At 58.2% G+C, this 19,774-nt stretch overlaps 1 protein-coding gene across 5 annotated transcripts in view; it reads right to left on the bottom strand.

The window, feature by feature from the left end:
* The window catches only part of LOC116954885 (rho guanine nucleotide exchange factor 18-like), a 250,740-nt gene that overhangs the window by 142,737 nt on the left and 88,229 nt on the right, over positions 1-19,774 (bottom strand). For 4 of the 5 annotated variants that reach the window (XM_076052605.1, XM_076052608.1, XM_076052606.1 and 1 more), the window contains exons 7-8: positions 6,599-6,644; positions 4,542-4,690 (exon numbers count right to left, since the gene is read on the bottom strand). In XM_076052605.1, coding sequence (XP_075908720.1) covers positions 4,542-4,690; positions 6,599-6,644 — 195 coding nt within the window. Of the gene's footprint in view, positions 1-4,541; positions 4,691-6,598; positions 6,645-17,902; positions 19,240-19,774 lie in introns of those variants that run through there. The other variant, XM_076052610.1, reaches the window with a different exon arrangement.

Here is a 19,774-nt window from a genome sequence, read left to right as displayed (position 1 = left end):
GAAACCGCATTGGGGCTCCGCAAGCCTCTCCTCAGCGTGCCTGGCAAGGCGATGCTGAATAATCCTTGCCAGGACCTTTCCCGGCACACTGAGGAGTGAGATGCCCCTGTAGTTGTTACAGTCTGTGCGGTCCCCCTTCTTAAAAAGGGGGACCACCAGGGCATCCTTCCAATCCTGCGGAACCCGTCCAGTGGTCCAGACTGTTGTTATGATGTCATATAGGGCAGTCTGTGCACAAACGCCACCCTCCCTCAGCATTTCGCTTGGGAGATCATCTCTGCCCGCTGCCTTTCCTGGTCTCAGACTCCGGATCGCCTTCAGTACTTCCTCAGCAGATGGCACCTCAGCCAGCCACTCACAGGCAGTGACTTCTTCCAATATTTGAGGCACCGCAGCCTCAGCAGGGTCATCCTCACTTTGTGCCACGGTGTTTTCCTGGCTGAGGGATTTTCCCTCCCCCAGGACCTCACAGAAATGCTCAGCAAATCTGCAAACCTGTTCCTGGGGGTCGGAGATTGGATCACCGTTTTTTCCCCTAATGATGGTAATAGGTGTGGCGCTGCAGGTTACTTTTTTGATGGAGTTAAATAGAGATTTGTGATCATGGGCCACTGAGGCAGACTCCATCTCCTCAGCAACCCGCGACCACCACCCATCCTTGCAGCGCCTCACGGCTCTCCGAACCTCCGAGCGAAGGCTGCGGTAAGCCTCCTCATTCTCTGACGTGGGATTCTGTAGCCGATGACAGTGGGCCTGTCGCTTTTTCTCAACCATCCTGAACACCTCCTCTGTCAGCCAGGGTCTCTGGGGAGGTCTGGACCGCGTACCTAAAGCAGCCATTGCAGCTGCATGAGTCACAGTTCTAAACCTCGCCCATTTACCCTCGACATCAGGAGGAGTTGGGGACGATGCCAATCCCAGCCGCAAGCGATGATGGAATTCTCGCTTGCAACTTTCATCAGATAACTGAGACCAGGCCACTTTAGGTCGGAATGGGGTCCTGGGTGTACACCCACCACCGGATTGGAAGAATGGCAGGTGCATCTTACAGATGACTAGTCGATGGTCAGAGGGCAGATCAGCTCCACGGTAGGTCCTGGTGTCAAGGACATGGGCTCGCATCCGCTGGTCCGTCACTATGTAGTCCAGCAGATGTTCTTGCTTGGACCCGGCATGCATCCATGATGTTGTGTGGACGCACGGATGCCGGAACAGCGTGTTGGTAATTACAAGCCCATGGGCTGCACAAAAATCTAGCAGCCTCCTACCGTTGTTATTGAGCTGATCTGGCCCATGCCCTCCAATCACTCCAGACCAGGTGCCAGTATCATGACCAACTCGGGCATTGAAGTTACCCAACATGATGACTCTATCCCGAGGGGCCACTTTAGCCAGCACCTGTGACAGGAGGTCATAGAAGGCATCTGACTTATCGGCTTTGCCTGCATCCCTCCACGGATGTTCATCTTCGGTGGGGGCATAAGTAACCATGACCACCATTCCTCGCCTCCGGTTGATGGGAAGGCGAACCTAAAGTAGCCTGGGGCTTACAGCTTCCCACACCTCACCGCCACTCTCCCACGCCCCCTTCATTCTTTTGTTCAAAAGAAGACCCACACCCTGTTGTTTGGCAGTCTGCTGCCACGAGTAGAGGACTGTCCACCCCTCATGGTGGCAGGAGCCAGAGCCGGTCCACCGGACCTCCTGAATGCCGCATAGATCCAGGCGGTACCGGTCCAGCTCCCGACAGAGGAGTGGCAGCCTCTCCTCTGCAGTGAGCGTTCGAACATTCCACGTGGCCACCCGTAGTGGCTTTTCGTTGTTTCTGGAGTAGCCCCGAGGGTAGGTATTCAATCTCCTGGCTCCGCCAATTGGGGTTTGGCCAGGAGACGTCATAGACGCCTTGCCCCCCGGGGCCTCCGGCACAAGCTTATTAGTTACATATTTCAGTTTAACTCGTGGTTTCGTGGTAATTAATTGAAGGTGAAGGGGTTACCAGCCCCTCGCACCCGTCCAGAGCACACACACACTCTCACACACACTCTCTCATACACACTCTCTCGCACACACACTCTCACACACACACTCTCTCACAAACACACACACACACTCTCACACACACACACACACTCTCACACACACTCTCTCATACACACTCTCTCACACACACACACTCTCTCATACACACTCTCTCACACACACACACTCTCTCACACACACTCTCTCTCTTACACACACACACACTCTCTCACACACACACTCTCACACACTCTCTCACACACACACTCTCACACACTCTCATACACACGCACACACTCACACACACACCCTGCAGAACAGGGTCACAGTGCACAACCTCCACACGCAGAGCCACCCGAGTCACGAATCGAGCCCAGCTCCTCCTCGCCCGAGCGTTAGCGGTGTGCTGCCACCGTCCTGCCTCACGGCGTATTTGTTTGGTCTTGTTGTTGTTGTTGTGTCGACAGCCGCGAGGTGCCTATGTTTGTTGAACTTCGTTCGCACCCTACGAAGCCAACCGCGCTAATCGGAGGTGCGGTCAGAAGGACAACAAACTAAGGAATCTAAAAAAAAACGAGGTGGCCGGGTGGCTCAGAGGTGCATTACGTCGAGCGGCCAGCAACAAACAGCACCCGTGAGGGTCGCGTGAAGGCCCCGAGCGACGGGCAGGCGGACGTTATCGATCCCGGCAAGGAGCGCGACGGCCTCGGGCTCCGGCTGCTAACCAACGAAGCTCCCGCCGGAGAATTCCGGGTTGGCCGCGTCGTCCCGGGGAGAGGGCCGCCCCCCCCTCCCCCACGAGGTCGGAGGGTTAACCGACGACGTTCACGGGGTCCGTGCGCCGGTGAAGCACGGCCATTCACCGTCATCCAGCTCGCACGGCGTCCCCGCCACAACGCGCACCGAGACCGGCGCGGCGAAGTTGACGCTGAAGCCACCCCGCACGGGCTTGGGGTGGCGCGGGGAGACCCTCGCCCCGCAGCGGAGCCACACGGGGGTTGTACGTACGCATGCACGCACGTTCACGCACAGACACACGCATGTTCACGCACGCACGCACGCACGTTCACACACGCACGTTCACACACGCACGTTCACGCACGCACGTTCACGCACGCACGTTCACACACGCACGTTCACGCACGCACGTTCACACACGCACGTTCACACACGCACGTTCACACACGCACGTTCACACACGCACGTTCACGCACGTTCACGCACGTTCACGCACGTTCACGCACGTTCACGCAGGTTCGTTCACGCATGCAAGTTCACGCACGATCACGCACGCACATTCACGCATGCACGCACGCACATTCACGCACACACGTTCACACACGCACGCACGCACATTCACGCACACACGTTCACGCACGCACGCACGCACATTCACGCACACACGTTCACACACGCAAGTTCACGCACGTTCACGCACGTTCACGCACGCAAGTTCACGCACGTTCACGCACGATCACGCGGGTTCACGCACGTTCACGCACGATCACGCACGTTCACGCACGTTCACGCACGTTCACGCACGTTCACGCACGATCACGCACGTTCACGCACGTTCACGCACGCACGATCACGCACGTTCACGCACGTTCACGCACGTTCACGCACGATCACGCACGTTCACGCACGTTCACGCACGTTCACGCACGTTCACGCACGATCACGCACGTTCACGCACGTTCACGCACGTTCACGCATGCACGTTCACGCACGTTCACGCACAATCACGCACAATCACACACAATCACACACCTTCACACACGTTCACGCACGTTCAGGCACGGACGTTCACACACGTTCACACACGTTCTCACACGTTCTCACACGTTCACGCACGTTCTCACACGCACGTTCACACACGTTCACGCACGTTCACGCACGTTCACACACGTCCACGCACGCGGACATCACGAGACGTGACGGTGGCTGCGCCCACTCCGAGCCACCACCGATGAGAGCCGGGACGCTCCGACTACGGTTTCGGCCGCCTGACATTAAACCGAACCCTGCCTTCATTAAACCCTACCCTGACCCTACCTTGACTTCACCCTACCCTGACCCTACCTTGACTTCACCCTACCCTGACCCTACCTTGACTTCACCCTACCCTGACCCTACCTTGACTTCACCCTACCCTGACCCTACCTTGACTTCACCCTACCCTGACCCTACCTTGACTTCACCCTACCCTGACCCTACCTTGACTTCACCCTACCCTAACCCTACCTTGACTTCACCCTACCCCGACCCATAGTTTATTGTCCTTCCCCCGCACCTCCCATTAGCTCGGTGGGCTACGTACGGTGCGAAATAATTTCAACATACCCACACGTACGTGCGCACTTGCCCGTAGCTCATCTTATTTAACGTTTAACGATGGAGCGTCCGCGATTGTCGCTTCTCACGACTCGGATCTCCCCGGCCGCCAGGAGGGGGGAGGGGCATCGTGGGGGTTGTGTCGGTGGGAGGCGGGGAGCGGGAAGGGGCGGGTGAAGGGACCGCACCTCGTCCATCTGCGCGTCTCCTCCTCCTGCTGCTGCTGGTGGTGATGTTGTTGTTGGTGTTGATGATGCCGCTGGGGCATTGGTGGTGGTGGTGGTGGTGGCGGCGCCGGTGGAACGAGGGCGATCACGCGACGGTCTCCCGGCCACACCTGTGCCACGACAACCGCAAATCACAACGTCACCACCACCGTCAAAACCGTCACCACCATCGTCACAACCGTCACCATCGTCACAACCGTTACACCATCGTCACAACCATAACCACCATCGTCACAACCGTCACCATCGTGACAACCGTCACCACCATCGTCACAACCGTCACCATCATCGTCACAACCATCACCACCATCGTCACACCCGTCACCACCATCGTCACACCCGTCACCACCATCGTCACAACCATAACCACCATCGTCACAACCGTCACCATCGTGACAACCGTCACCACCATCGTCACAACCGTCACCATCATCGTCACAACCATCACCACCATCGTCACAACCGCCACCATCGTGACAACCGTCACCACCATCGTCACAACCGTCATCACCATCGTCACAACAGCCACCACCATCGTCACAACCATAACCACCATCGTCACAACGTCACCACCATCGTCACAACCGTCACCATCGTCACAACCGTCACCACCATCGTCACAACCGTCACCATCATCGTCACAACCGTCACCACCATCGTCACAACCACCACCATCGTCACAACCGCCACCATCGTCACAACCATTACCACCATCGTCACAATCGCCACCACCATCGTCACAATCGCCACCACCATTGTCACAACCGTCACCACCATCGTCACAACCGTCACCATCGTCACAACCGTCACCACCATCGTCACAACCGTCACCACCATCGTCACAACCGTCACCACCATCGTCACAACCGTCACCACCATCGTCACAACCGCCACCACCATCGTCACAACCGTCACCACCATCATCACAACCGTCACCACCATCGTCACAACCACCACCATCGTCACAACCGTCACCATCGTCACAACCGTCACCACCATCGTCAGAATTGTCAACACCATCGTCACAACCGCCACCATCGTCACAACCGTCACCACCATCGTCACAATTGTCACCACCATCGTCACAACCGCCACCACCATCGTCACAACCGTCACCACCATCGTCACAACCGCCACGACCATCGTCACAACCATCACCACCATCGTCACAGCCGCCACCACCATCATCACAACCGTCACCACCATCGTCACAACCGCCACGACCATCGTCACAACCACCACCACCATCGTCACAGCCGCCACCACCATCGTCACAACCATCACCACCATCGTCACAACCGTCACCAACGTCACAACCACCACCATCGTCACAACCGCCACCACCATCATCACAACCGCGACCACCATTGTCACAACCGCCACCACCATCGTCACAACCGTCACCACCATCGTCACAACCTTCACCATCGTCACAACCGTCACCATCGTCACAACCGCCACCACCATCGTCACAACCTTCACCACCATCGTCACAACCGTCACCACCATCGTCACAACCATCACCACCATCGTCACAACCGTCAGCACCATCGTCACAACTGCCACCACCATCGTCACAACCGCCACCACCATCATCACAACCGTCACCACCATCGTCACAACCGCCACCACCATCATCACAACCGTCACCACCATCGTCACAACCGCCAGCATTGTCACAACCGCCACCATCATCGTCACAACCGTCACCACCATCGTCACAACCGTCACCACCATCGTCACAACCGTCACCACCATCGTCACAACCGTCACCACCATCGTCACAACCGCCACCACCATCATCACAACCGCCACCACCATCGTCACAACCGTCACCACCATCGTCACAACACCCACCACCGTCACAACCGTCACCACCATCGTCACAACCGCCACCACCATTTTCACAACCGCCACCACCATCGTCACAACCGCCACCACCATCGTCATCATCATCACAACCACTGCCACGATCACCACCACCACCGTCATCACAATTGCGAGGGAGGGAGTCAAACCTGGGTCAGTGGCACCTTCCCTCTCAGCTCTGCCCTCCTGATTGACCTGTGGGAGAAACGGTCAAAGGGCAAAGACAGAGAGGTCAGAGAAGCAACAAACTTCACCACCACCATAACCATCCCCGCTACATTCACCACCACTACCATCCCCGCTACATTCACCACCACCACTACCATCCCCGCTACATTCACCACCACTACTACCATCCCCGCTACATTCACCACCACTACTACCATCCCCGCTACATTCACCACCACTACCATCACCGCTACATTCACCACCACTACCATCACCGCTACATTCACCACCGCTACCATCCCCGCTACATTCACCACCACTACCATCACCGCTACATTCACCACCACTACCATCCCAGCTACATTCACCACCACTACTACCATCCCCGCTACATTCACCACCACTACCATCCCCGCTACATTCACCACCACTACCATCCCCGCTACATTCACCACCACCACTACCATTCCCGCTACATTCACCACCACTACTACCATCCGCGCTACATTCACCACCACTACTACCATCCCCGCTACGTTCACCACCACTACCATCCCCGCTACATTCACCACCACTACCATCACCGCTACATTCACCACCACTACCATCCCCACTACATTCACCACCACTACCATCCCCGCTACATTCACCATCACTACCATCACCGCTACATTCACCACCACTACCATCCCCGCTACATTCACCACCACTACCATCCCCGCTACATTCACCACCACTACCATCCCCGCCACATTCACCACCACTACCATCACCGCTACATTCACCACCACTACCATCCCCGCTACATTCACCACCACTACCATCCCCGCTACATTCACCAACACTACCATTCCCGCTACATTCACCACCACAACCATCCCCGCTACATTCACCACCACTACCATCCCCGCTACATTCACCATCATTCACCACCACTACCATCCCCGCTACATTCACCACCACTACCATCACCGCTACATTCACCATCACTACCATCCCCGCTACATTCACCACCACTACCATCACCGCTACATTCACCACCACTACCATCACCGCTACATTCACCACCACTACCATCCCCGCTACATTCACCACCACAACCATCACCGCTACATTCACCACCACTACCATCCCCACTACATTCACTACCACTACCATCACCGCTACATTCACCACCACTACCATCACCGCTACATTCACCACCACTACCATCCCCGCTACATTCACCACCACTACCATCACCGCTACATTCACCACCACTACCATCCCCACTACATTCACCACCACTACCATCCCCACTACATTCACCACCACTACCATCCCCGCTACATTCACCACCACTACCATCCCCGCTACATTCACCACCACTACTACCATCCCCGCTACATTCACCACCACTACTACCATCCCCGCTACATTCACCACCACTACCATCACCGCTACATTCACCACCACTACCATCACCGCTACATTCACCACCGCTACCATCCCCGCTACATTCACCACCACTACCATCACCGCTACATTCACCACCACTACCATCCCCACTACATTCACCACCACTACCATCCCCGCTACATTCACCACCACTACTACCATCCCCGCTACATTCACCACCACTACTACCATCCCCGCTACATTCACCACCACTACCATCACCGCTACATTCACCACCACTACCATCACCGCTACATTCACCACCGCTACCATCCCCGCTACATTCACCACCACTACCATCACCGCTACATTCACCACCACTACCATCCCAGCTACATTCACCACCACTACTACCATCCCCGCTACATTCACCACCACTACCATCCCCGCTACATTCACCACCACTACCATCCCCGCTACATTCACCACCACCACTACCATCCCCGCTACATTCACCACCACTACTACCATCCCCGCTACATTCACCACCACTACTACCATCCCCGCTACGTTCACCACCACTACCATCTCCGCTACATTCACCACCACTACCATCACCGCTACATTCACCACCACTACCATCCCCACTACATTCACCACCACTACCATCCCCGCTACATTCACCACCACTACCATCCCCGCTACATTCACCACCACAACCATCCCCGCTACATTCACCATCACTACCATCACCGCTACATTCACCACCACTACCATCCCCGCTACATTCACCACCACTACCATCCCCGCTACATTCACCACCACTACCATCCCCGCCACATTCACCACCACTACCATCACCGCTACATTCACCACCACTACCATCCCCGCTACATTCACCACCACTACCATCCCCGCTACATTCACCAACACTACCATTCCCGCCACATTCACCACCACAACCATCCCCGCTACATTCACCACCACTACCATCCCCGCTACATTCACCATCATTCACCACCACTACCATCCCCGCTACATTCACCACCACTACCATCACCGCTACATTCACCATCACTACCATCCCCGCTACATTCACCACCACTACCATCACCGCTACATTCACCACCACTACCATCACCGCTACATTCACCACCACTACCATCCCCGCTACATTCACCACCACAACCATCACCGCTACATTCACCACCACTACCATCCCCACTACATTCACTACCACTACCATCACCGCTACATTCACCACCACTACCATCACCGCTACATTCACCACCACTACCAACCCCGCTACATTCACCACCACTACCATCACCGCTACATTCACCACCACTACCATCCCCACTACATTCACCACCACTACCATCCCCACTACATTCACCACCACTACCATCCCCGCTACATTCACCACCACTACCATCCCCGCTACATTCACCACCACTACCATCACCGCTACATTCACCACCACTACCATCCCCGCTACATTCACCACCACTACCATCACCGCTACATTCACCACCACTACCATCCCCACTACATTCACCACCACTACCATCCCCACTACATTCACCACCACTACCATCCCCGCTACATTCACCACCACTACCATCACCGCTACATTCACCACCACCACCATCCCCGCTACATTCACCACCACTACCATCCCCGCTACATTCACCACCACTACCATCCCAGCTACATTCACCACCCCACTACCATCACCGCTACATTCACCACCACTACCATCCCAGCTACATTCACCACCACTACCATCCCCGCTACATTCACCACCACTACCATCACCGCTACATTCACCACCACTACCATCCCCACTACATTCACCACCACTACCATCCCCACTACATTCACCACCACTACCATCACCGCTACATTCACCACCACTACCATCCCCGCTACATTCACCACCATCACCGCTACATTCAGCACCACTACCACCCAGCTACATTCACCACCACTACCATCACTGCTACATTCACCACCACTACCATCACCGCTACATTCACCACCACTACCATCCCCGTTACATTCACCACCACTACCATCACCGCTACATTCACCACCACTACCATCACCGCTACATTCACCACCACTACCATCACCGCTACATTCACCACCATGACCATCACCACTACCACATTCGCAATAAGCACCAAAAACAAAAATCCCCCGTGTAGCCTTAACAGACTGTAGGGGCAAGTGCTGTTAGCGAGCACCTATGAAGGCCGGCACGGCACACGAGGGGATGAGTGGCCAGCACCACGCCAGACCGCCTTTGTCTCCCCGGTGGCGATATTTACTACGCACCGCACCAGGTTACTCATTTGAGGCTGAGTCGACCTAGGGAAGGCCCAGGACCGATTCAGATAATCGTCACCGGCGTTGGCTGTGAGTGGGAATCAAACTCGGGTTGCCGGGTTCGTAGCGCAGCGCGCTAACCGTTGCGCCACCACTCCCCAACACCGCTCCCCACCACCACCGCCGCCACTACCACCACCACCACCGCCGCCGCCACTACCACCACCACCACCGCTACCACCACCACCACCGCCGCCGCCGCCACTACCACCGCCACCACCGCCGCCACTACCACCACCACCGCTACCACCACCACCACCGCCGCCACCATCACCACTACCACCACCACCGCTACCACCACCACCACCACCGCCACCATCACCACTACCACCACCGCCGCCACCATCACCACCACCACCGCCGCCACCATCACCACTACCACCACCACCACCGCCGCCACTACCACCACCACCACCACCACGTTCACGAGCGTGGGCGGCGTCAGGATCGCGATTCCACGGCCTGACCCCTGTGACCCTGGCTACGCCAACGTGTGACACAGCGTGTAACACAACGTGTAACACAACGTGTAACACAACATGTGATGCAGCGTGTGATACAACGTGTAACACAGCATGTGACACAACGTGTGACACAACGTGTGACACAGCGTGTGACACAGCGTGTGACACAGCGTGTGACACAACGTGTGACACAACGTGTGACACAACGTGTGACACAGCGTGTGACACAACGTGTGACACAACGTGTGACACAGCGTGTGACACAGCGTGTAACACAACGTGTGACACAACGTGTGACACAACGTGTGACACAGCGTGTGACACAACGTGTGACACAACGTGTGATACAGCGTGTGACACAGCGTGTGACACAGCGTGTGACACAGCGTGTGACACAACGTGTAACACAACGTGTGACACAACGTGTGACACAGCATGTGACACAACGTGTGACACAACGTGTGACACAGCGTGTGACACAGCGTGTGACACAACGTGTGACACAGCGTGTGACACAACGTGTGACACAGCGTGTGACACAACGTGTGACACAGCGTGTGACACAGCGTGTGACACAGCGTGTGACACAACGTGTAACACAACGTGTGACACAACGTGTGACACAGCATGTGACACAACGTGTGACACAGCGTGTGACACAGCGTGTGACACAGCGTGTGACACAGCGTGTGACACAACGTGTGACACAGCGTGTGACACAACGTGTGACACAGCGTGTGACACAACGTGTGACACAGCATGTGACACAGCGTGTGACACAACGTGTAACACAACGTGTGACACAACGTGTGACACAGCATGTGACACAGTGTGTGACACAGCGTGTGACTCAGCGTGTGGCGCAGCGTGTGACGCAGCGTGTGACGCAACGTGTGACGCAGCGTGTGACGCAGCGTGTGACTCAACGTGTGACGCAGCGTGTGACGCAGCGTGTGACTCAACGTGTGACACAACGTGTGACGCAGCGTGTGACTCAGCGTGTGACGCAGCGTGTGACGCAGCGTGTGACTCAACGTGTGACACAACGTGTGACGCAGCGTGTGACGCAGCGTGTGACTCAGTGTGTGACGAAACGTGTGACGCAGCGTGTGACGCAGCGTGTGACTCAACGTGTGACGCAGCGTGTGACGCAGCGTGTGACTCAACGTGTGACACAACGTGTGACGCAGCGTGTGACTCAGCGTGTGACGCAACGTGTGACGCAGCGTGTGACGCAGCGTGTGACGCAGCGTGTGACGCAGCATGTGACGCAACGTGTGACGCAGCGTGTGACGCAGCGTGTGACGCAGCATGTGACACAGCGTGTGACACAGCGTGTGACGCAGCGTGTGACACAGCATGTGACACAGCGTGTGACGCAGCGTGTGACGCAGCATGTGACACAGCGTGTGACGCAGCGTGTGACGCAGCATGTGACGCAACGTGTGACGCAGCGTGTGACGCAGCGTGTGACGCAGCGTGTGACGCAGCGTGTGACGCAGCATGTGACACAGCGTGTGACACAACGTGTGACACAACGTGTGACACAGCATGTGACACAGCGTGTGACGCAGCGTGTGACACAGCGTGTGACTCAGCGTGTGACGCAGCATGTGACTCAACGTGTGACACAACGTGTGACTCAGCGTGTGACTCAGCGTGTGACTCAGCGTGTGACACAGCATGTGACACAGCGTGTGACGCAGCGTGTGACGCAGCATGTGACACAGCGTGTGACACAGCGTGTGACGCAGCGTGTGACACAGCATGTGACACAGCGTGTGACGCAGCGTGTGACGCAGCATGTGACACAGCATGTGACACAGCGTGTGACGCAGCGTGTGACGCAGCATGTGACGCAACGTGTGACGCAGCGTGTGACGCAGCGTGTGACGCAGCATGTGACACAGCGTGTGACACAACGTGTGACACAACGTGTGACACAGCATGTGACACAGTGTGTGACGCAGCGTGTGACACAGCGTGTGACTCAGCGTGTGACGCAGCGTGTGACTCAACGTGTGACACAACGTGTGACTCAGCGTGTGACTCAGCGTGTGACTCAGCGTGTGACACAGCGTGTGACGCAGCGTGTGACACAACGTGTGACACAGCGTGTGACGCAGCGTGTGACACAGCATGTGACACGTGTGACTCAGCGTGTGACGCAGCGTGTGACGCAGCGTGTGACACAGCGACGGCGGGTGAGGGGGTAACGCCGATGGGCTCGTAGAGAGTGACATCAGAGACGGCGAGAGGTGACGGAGTGACGGTGCTGAGCTGTCATGCAGAGTGCCGCGGTTGGCTAGGAGATGTTGACTACCTCGCCTGGTGTGCAAGAGGTCGTGGGTTCGATCCCGACCCTGACGTCTGCTGTATATTTGGAGTTAGCGTGTCTCTCTCTGTCTCATCATCATGGTGGCTAGGAGATGTTGACTACCTCGCCTGGTGTGCAGGATGTCGTGGGTTCGATCCCGAACCTGACGCCTGCTGCTGCTGCTGTATATTTGGAGTCTGCGCGTCTCTCTCCCCGTGGCCGTGTGTATTTTTCATCACGCGTTTAGAGAAGTTGGCTGTTGCTATAAATGTCTACGTGATGATGACGATAATAATAAGCCCACTTCGTTGAGCTATCATTTGTGATAGCAGAGGTAGCTACATTGCTGAGTGGGGCCTTACCTGGTAAAATAAAAAGTAGTTTATAGTTTATCCAGCAGTGGATTGACCATGGCTGATGACGAGGATGACGGTTCTCGTGGAGTGGAGGGAGTTGCGGTGACGAGCCGAGCAGGAGTGCGATGGATCTCTCGTGACGAGGCCACGGCGGCCCAGAGAGAGAGAGGGAGACGCTCAGCACAAGCGCCACCGCTGCCCCCACCACCCCGGGCCACCCCCAAATCGCCTCGCGCACTTCCGTAGCGAGACGCATCCCCGCGCTACGAACGTTCATCGTCACAATCGTCTATTGTAAAGTGGCGGCATTTCACCCGTGAGACCCCCGCAACGAGCCACCGTGTACTGGAAAGCAGGAAACAGACAGGCCCTGCGGGGTGCACGGACACGGCTGGGGGCGAGGGGCGGCCACAGCCAGACAGGGCTTGAGCATTTCTCACGACTCCGACTGTCCGATTGGCAAAGTCACAACGCCGTCGTACCACGGCCCGGCAGCTGCACCGGCACCGGAACGCAGCCTTGACCTCGGGACCCCCGTCGACGAGTAGCAAACACGGATCGTCGCTTCCTGCAAAGACTGCCGGGGCCAACGCGCGCACGGCCTTGTAAGGTCACCAGCAGGGTCACTGCCGCTGGTCCGAGCTCCTTGCCGTGAATGCCGAGTGACCAGGAGGACATCGCGGCTGGTGCACCGCACGGCCGGGGGTCGGCAATCCGCGTTGGGCGATCGTTCGCGATGGTCGGGTCGCTTCTCGTCGTAAGAGCTGCGTAGCTCAGTGGGGGCCTTACCCGGTAAAATAAAAATAATAGTTTAGTTTTTGTGGATCTAAGGGACGGACGGTGGCCGCGGTGCAGACAGAATCAATGACTCACGAGGCGGGGGGGGCAGCTCTTTGCTGTGTAGACGCTGACAAAGCGAGTGGTGACGGACGTGAATGATCAACGCAGTGGCGGGGGTGGGGGTAGAGGATGGAGGGGAACTCAAGGGCAGCCGAGCGTGACCTCCGACCTGCCGTCCGCTCCCCCGGGCGGTGAGACGAGGAGATAGCGACGGACTTCGTTAGAGAGCGGTGATTGGGAAAACAGAAACAGGCGATTAGACACGCACCCGCACGCACACGCACCTACACGTACACACACACGTACACACACACGTACACACACGTACACACACACGTACACACACACTTACACACACGTACACACAAACGCACCTACACGTACACACACGTACACACACACGCACCTACACGTACACACACGTACACACACACGCACCTACACGTACACACACACGTACACACACACGCACCTACACGTACACACACCTACACGTACACACACGTACACACACGTTCACACACTCGCACCTACACGTACACACACGTACACACACATGCAACTACACGTACACACACATGTACACACACACGCACGTACACACACGTACACACACACGCACCTACACGTACACACACGTACACACACACACGCACGGGAAAGAAGCAGGGGCGAGCGTATGGTGAGACAGACACACAAGAGACGGACGGGCGGACGGGCGTGAGACACAGACCGACGAACAGGTGCACGGCTGGCGAGACACCGGCACGGAGCGCTGACACGACCGCGGCGAGTCCGTCCGCCGGCGACGCGGCCGCACGGCAGCAGCCTCTAGGGCCCCCTATTCACGACGGTAACGCAGCCCCTGTTCACGACGCTCACCCAGCCCCTGTTCACGACTGTCAGCCAGCCCCTGTTCACGACGCTCATACAGCCCCTGTTCACGACACTCACCCAGCCCTTGTTCACGACACTCACCCAGCCCCTGTTCACGACGCTCACACAGCCCCTGTTCACGACGCTCACACAGCCCCTGTTCACGACGCTCACCCAGCCCCTGTTCACGACGCTCACCCAGCCCCTGTTCACGACGCTCACCCAGCCCCTGTTCACGACGCTCAGCCAGCCCCTGTTCACGACGCTCACACAGCCCCTGTTCACGACGCTCACCCAGCCCCTGTTCACGACGCTCACCCAGCCCCTGTTCACGACGCTCACCCAGCCCCTGTTCACGACGCTCACCCAGCCCCTGTTCACGACGCTCACCCAGCCCCTGTTCACGACGCTCAGCCAGCCCCTGTTCACGACGCTCACCCAGCCCCTGTTCACGACGGTCACACAGCCCCTGTTCACAACGGTAACGCAGCCCCTGTTCACGACGCTCACCCAGCCCCTGTTCACGACGCTCACACAGCCCCTGTTCACGACGCTCACCCAGCCCCTGTTCACGACGCTCACCCAGCCCCTGTTCACGACGCTCACCCAGCCCCTGTTCACGACGCTCAGCCAGCCCCTGTTCACGACGCTCACCCAGCCCCTGTTCACGACGCTCACCCAGCCCCTGTTCACGACGGTCACACAGCCCCTGTTCACGACGCTCACCCAGCCCCTGTTCACGACGCTCACCCAGCCCCTGTTCACGACGCTCACACAGCCCCTGTTCACGACGCTCACACAGCCCCTGTTCACGACGCTCACACAGCCCCTGTTCACGACGCTCAACCAGCCCCTGTTCACGACGCTCACCCAGCCCCTGTTCACGACGCTCACCCAGCCCCTGTTCACGACGCTCACCCAGCCCCTGTTCACGACGCTCACCCAGCCCCTGTTCACGACGCTCACCCAGCCCCTGTTCACGACGCTCACCCAGCCCCTGTTCACGACGCTCACACAGCCCCTGTTCACGACGCTCACCCAGCCCCTGTTCACGACGCTCACACAGCCGGGCACCGGCCGGGCTCAAGGCTGCAAGTGACGCGGCTCCGGCGACCCGTGCCGGCGACCGTGCCAGCGTCGGGCCGACCGTTGGGGTGCGGTTGGAACCGTCGGCCCAACAACGTACGGATGAAGTTCGCTGGGTCTTCACGCGCTCGCTCGCAGCACGCACCCACTGTGAGTAAACCACCTCACTGTGCCACCCCACTGTGCCACCTCACTGTACCACCTCACTACCCCACTGTGCCACCTCACTGTGCCACCTCACTACCTCACTGTGCCACCCCAATGTGCCACCCCACTGTACCACCCCACTGTACCACCTCACTACCCCACTGTGCCACCTCACTGTGCCACCTCACTACCTCACTGTGCCACCCCACTGTGCCACCCCACTGTACCACCCCACTACCTCACTGTGCCACCCCACTGTGCCACCCCACTGTACCACCCCACTACCTCACTGTGCCACCTCACTGTGCCACCCCACTGTGCCACCCCACTACCTCACTGTGCCACCCCACTGTACCACCTCACTACCTCACTGTACCACCCCACTACCTCACTGTGCCACCCCACTACCTCACTGTGCCACCCCACTACCTCACTGTACCACCCCACTACCTCACTGTACCACCTCACTACCTCACTGTGCCACCCCACTACCTCACTGTGCCACCTCACTACCTCACTGTGCCACCCCACTACCTCACTGTACCACCTCACTACCTCACTGTGCCACCACACTGTGCCACCCCACTACCTCACTGTACCACCTCACTACCTCACTGTGCCACCACACTGTGCCACCTCACTACCTCACTGTGCCACCTCACTACCTCACTGTGCCACCACACTGTGCCACCTCACTACCTCACTGTACCAGCTCACTACCTCACTGTACCACCCCACTGTGCCACCCCACTACCTCACTGTGCCACCTCACTACCTCACTGTGCCACCTCACTGTGCCACCCCACTACCTCACTGTACCACCCCACTACCTCACTGTACCACCCCACTACCTCACTGTACCACCCCACTACCTCACTGTGCCACCACACTACCTCACTGTGCCACCTCACTACCTCACTGTGCCATCTCACTGTGCCACCTCACTACCTCACTGTACCACCTCACTACCTCACTGTACCACCTCACTGTGCCACCTCACTACCTCACTGTGCCACCCCACTACCTCACTGTGCCACCTCACTGCCTCACTGTGCCACCTCACTACCTCACTGTGCCACCTCACTGTACCACCTCACTGTGCCACCTCACCACCTCACTGTGCCACCTCACTACCTCACTGTGCCACCCCACTATCCCACTATGCCACCCCACTACCTCACTGTGCCACCTCACTATGCCACCCCACTACCTCACTGTGCCACCTCACTGTGCTACCCCACTACCTCACTGTGCCACCTCACTACCTCACTGTGCCACCTCACTACCTCACTGTGCCACCTCACTGTGCCACCCCACTACCCCACTATGCCACCCACACGTGCTCCCACGCACGTTCGCCACCACCGTCACGCGCGTCCGGACGTTCACAGAAAGCGAGGAGCGTGGGGAACGCCGAGCGGCCGACGTCACCTTGAGCAGCACGACGCTCCCCTGCGCGGGGAGCCCCGGCGACTGGAAGAGGAGGAACCTCCTCCTCCTCCTCCTCTGCTTCTCGTGCATCACCACCGCCAGGTTCATCGCTCCGATCGCGCCGGTGAGTTAACCCGGCGCTCGCTCCCGACCGGGGCGAAGCGTCGCTACTGCGTAGCCGGGCGAGCCGGGCGGCGGCGACCGTCGGGACTCCGCGTCCCTCCGCTCCCGTCTCCCGACGACGACGCTGACGACGACGACGCTGACGACGACGACGCTGACGATGTAAACTCGTGTCCCCGCGGCATCTCCCAACCGCTTCCCGGCACGTCGCCAAACTCCTCCGGCGAAGAGGAACCGCCGACGACGACGGCGGCGATGATCAGATCGCACGGCGGCGGTGGGGCGAAGAGGAAGACTCCGGAGAAGCGGCACGAGAGGCGGCGCTCGTGCCGACGGCGTCGGTGAGCCGAGCCGAGCGACGTCAAAAACTCCAAACCGCGCTCACTCTCTCACTCACTCTCTCACTCTCTCACTCGCTCTCCCGCTCACTCGCTCACTCTCTCACTCACTCACTCTCTCGCTCACTCACTCTCTCGCTCACTCGCTCTCTCACTCTCTCACTCTCTCACTCGCTCGCTCACTCGCTCACTCTCTCACTCACTCACTCTCTCACTCACTCACTCTCTCACTCACTCTCTCACTCTCTCACTCGCTCTCCCGCTCACTCGCTCTCCCGCTCACTCGCTCACTCTCTCACTCACTCACTCTCTCGCTCACTCACTCTCTCGCTCACTCGCTCTCTCACTCTCTCACTCGCTCGCTCACTCGCTCACTCGCTCACTCTCTCACTCGCTCACTCACTCACTCACTCTCTCACTCACTCACTCTCTCACTCACTCACTCACTCTCTCACTCACTCACTCTCTCGCTCACTCGCTCTCTCACTCTCTCACTCTCTCACTCACTCACTCTCTTGCTCACTCGCTTGCTCACTCGCTAACTCACTCACTCGCTTACTCACTCACTCGTTCACTCGCTTACTCTCTCACTCACTCGCTCACTCTCTCACTCACTCACTTGCTCGCTCACTCTCTTACTCGATACCCGTTCACACTCTCACCGCCTCGCTCTCTCACTCACTCACTCTCTCACTCACTCGCTCACTCTCTCACTCGCTCTCTCACTCACTCTCTCACTCACTCTCTTACTCGATACCCGTTCACACTCTCACCGCCTCGCTCTCTCGCTCACTCCGCCTAAGCAGCGGCGGTAGCGGTCGCGACGTTTCCTGCTCAATGGAGGCATTCACAACAGCTGGGCTGGGCTGGGGTGGTGGTGGTGGTGGTGGCTGCCCCGCAACTCGTCTCCCTCCCACACGAACCCAACCGCCTCTCCCCCCCCACCCCCTCTCGCTCACAGCCGGCCCTTCACAAATCCTGCCGCTGCCGCTGCCCCGGCGAGGAAGCGGCCACGCGACTCTGAGTGACGGGGGGGGTTGGGGGTGAACGGTGGAGGGTGACGGACGCCTGGCGGGGCTCCCCACCGGCACCCCCCCCCCCCTCCGCGCGTCTCCCGGCCCGGTGGGCTCACCCACTTTGGCGGCTTTGGCGCGACGCCGGGAAACACTTTTGTGGCGGAGCTCGGTTCGATATTCTCTCTCTCTCCCTGCCGGCACGGCGACGGCGCGGCTTCGAGTGGGAGCCGCACGCCCACCCGTGCGTGCCGCCATCCGGCACCGTCTTCCGGCACCACCATCCGGCACCACCATCCGGCACAACTTTCCAGCACCACCATCCGGCACTACCATCCGGCACAACTTTCCAGCACTACCATCCGGTACTACCATCCGGCACAACTTTCCAGCACCAC

The sequence above is a fragment of the Petromyzon marinus genome, chromosome 57 (genome assembly GCF_048934315.1).
Source record: "Petromyzon marinus isolate PM22_M1 ecotype Great Lakes invasive population chromosome 57, UKy_Petmar_22M1.pri1.0, whole genome shotgun sequence".
Lineage (NCBI taxonomy): Eukaryota > Metazoa > Chordata > Hyperoartia > Petromyzontiformes > Petromyzontidae > Petromyzon > Petromyzon marinus.
This window is presented reverse-complemented; position numbering and strand designations above follow the sequence as displayed.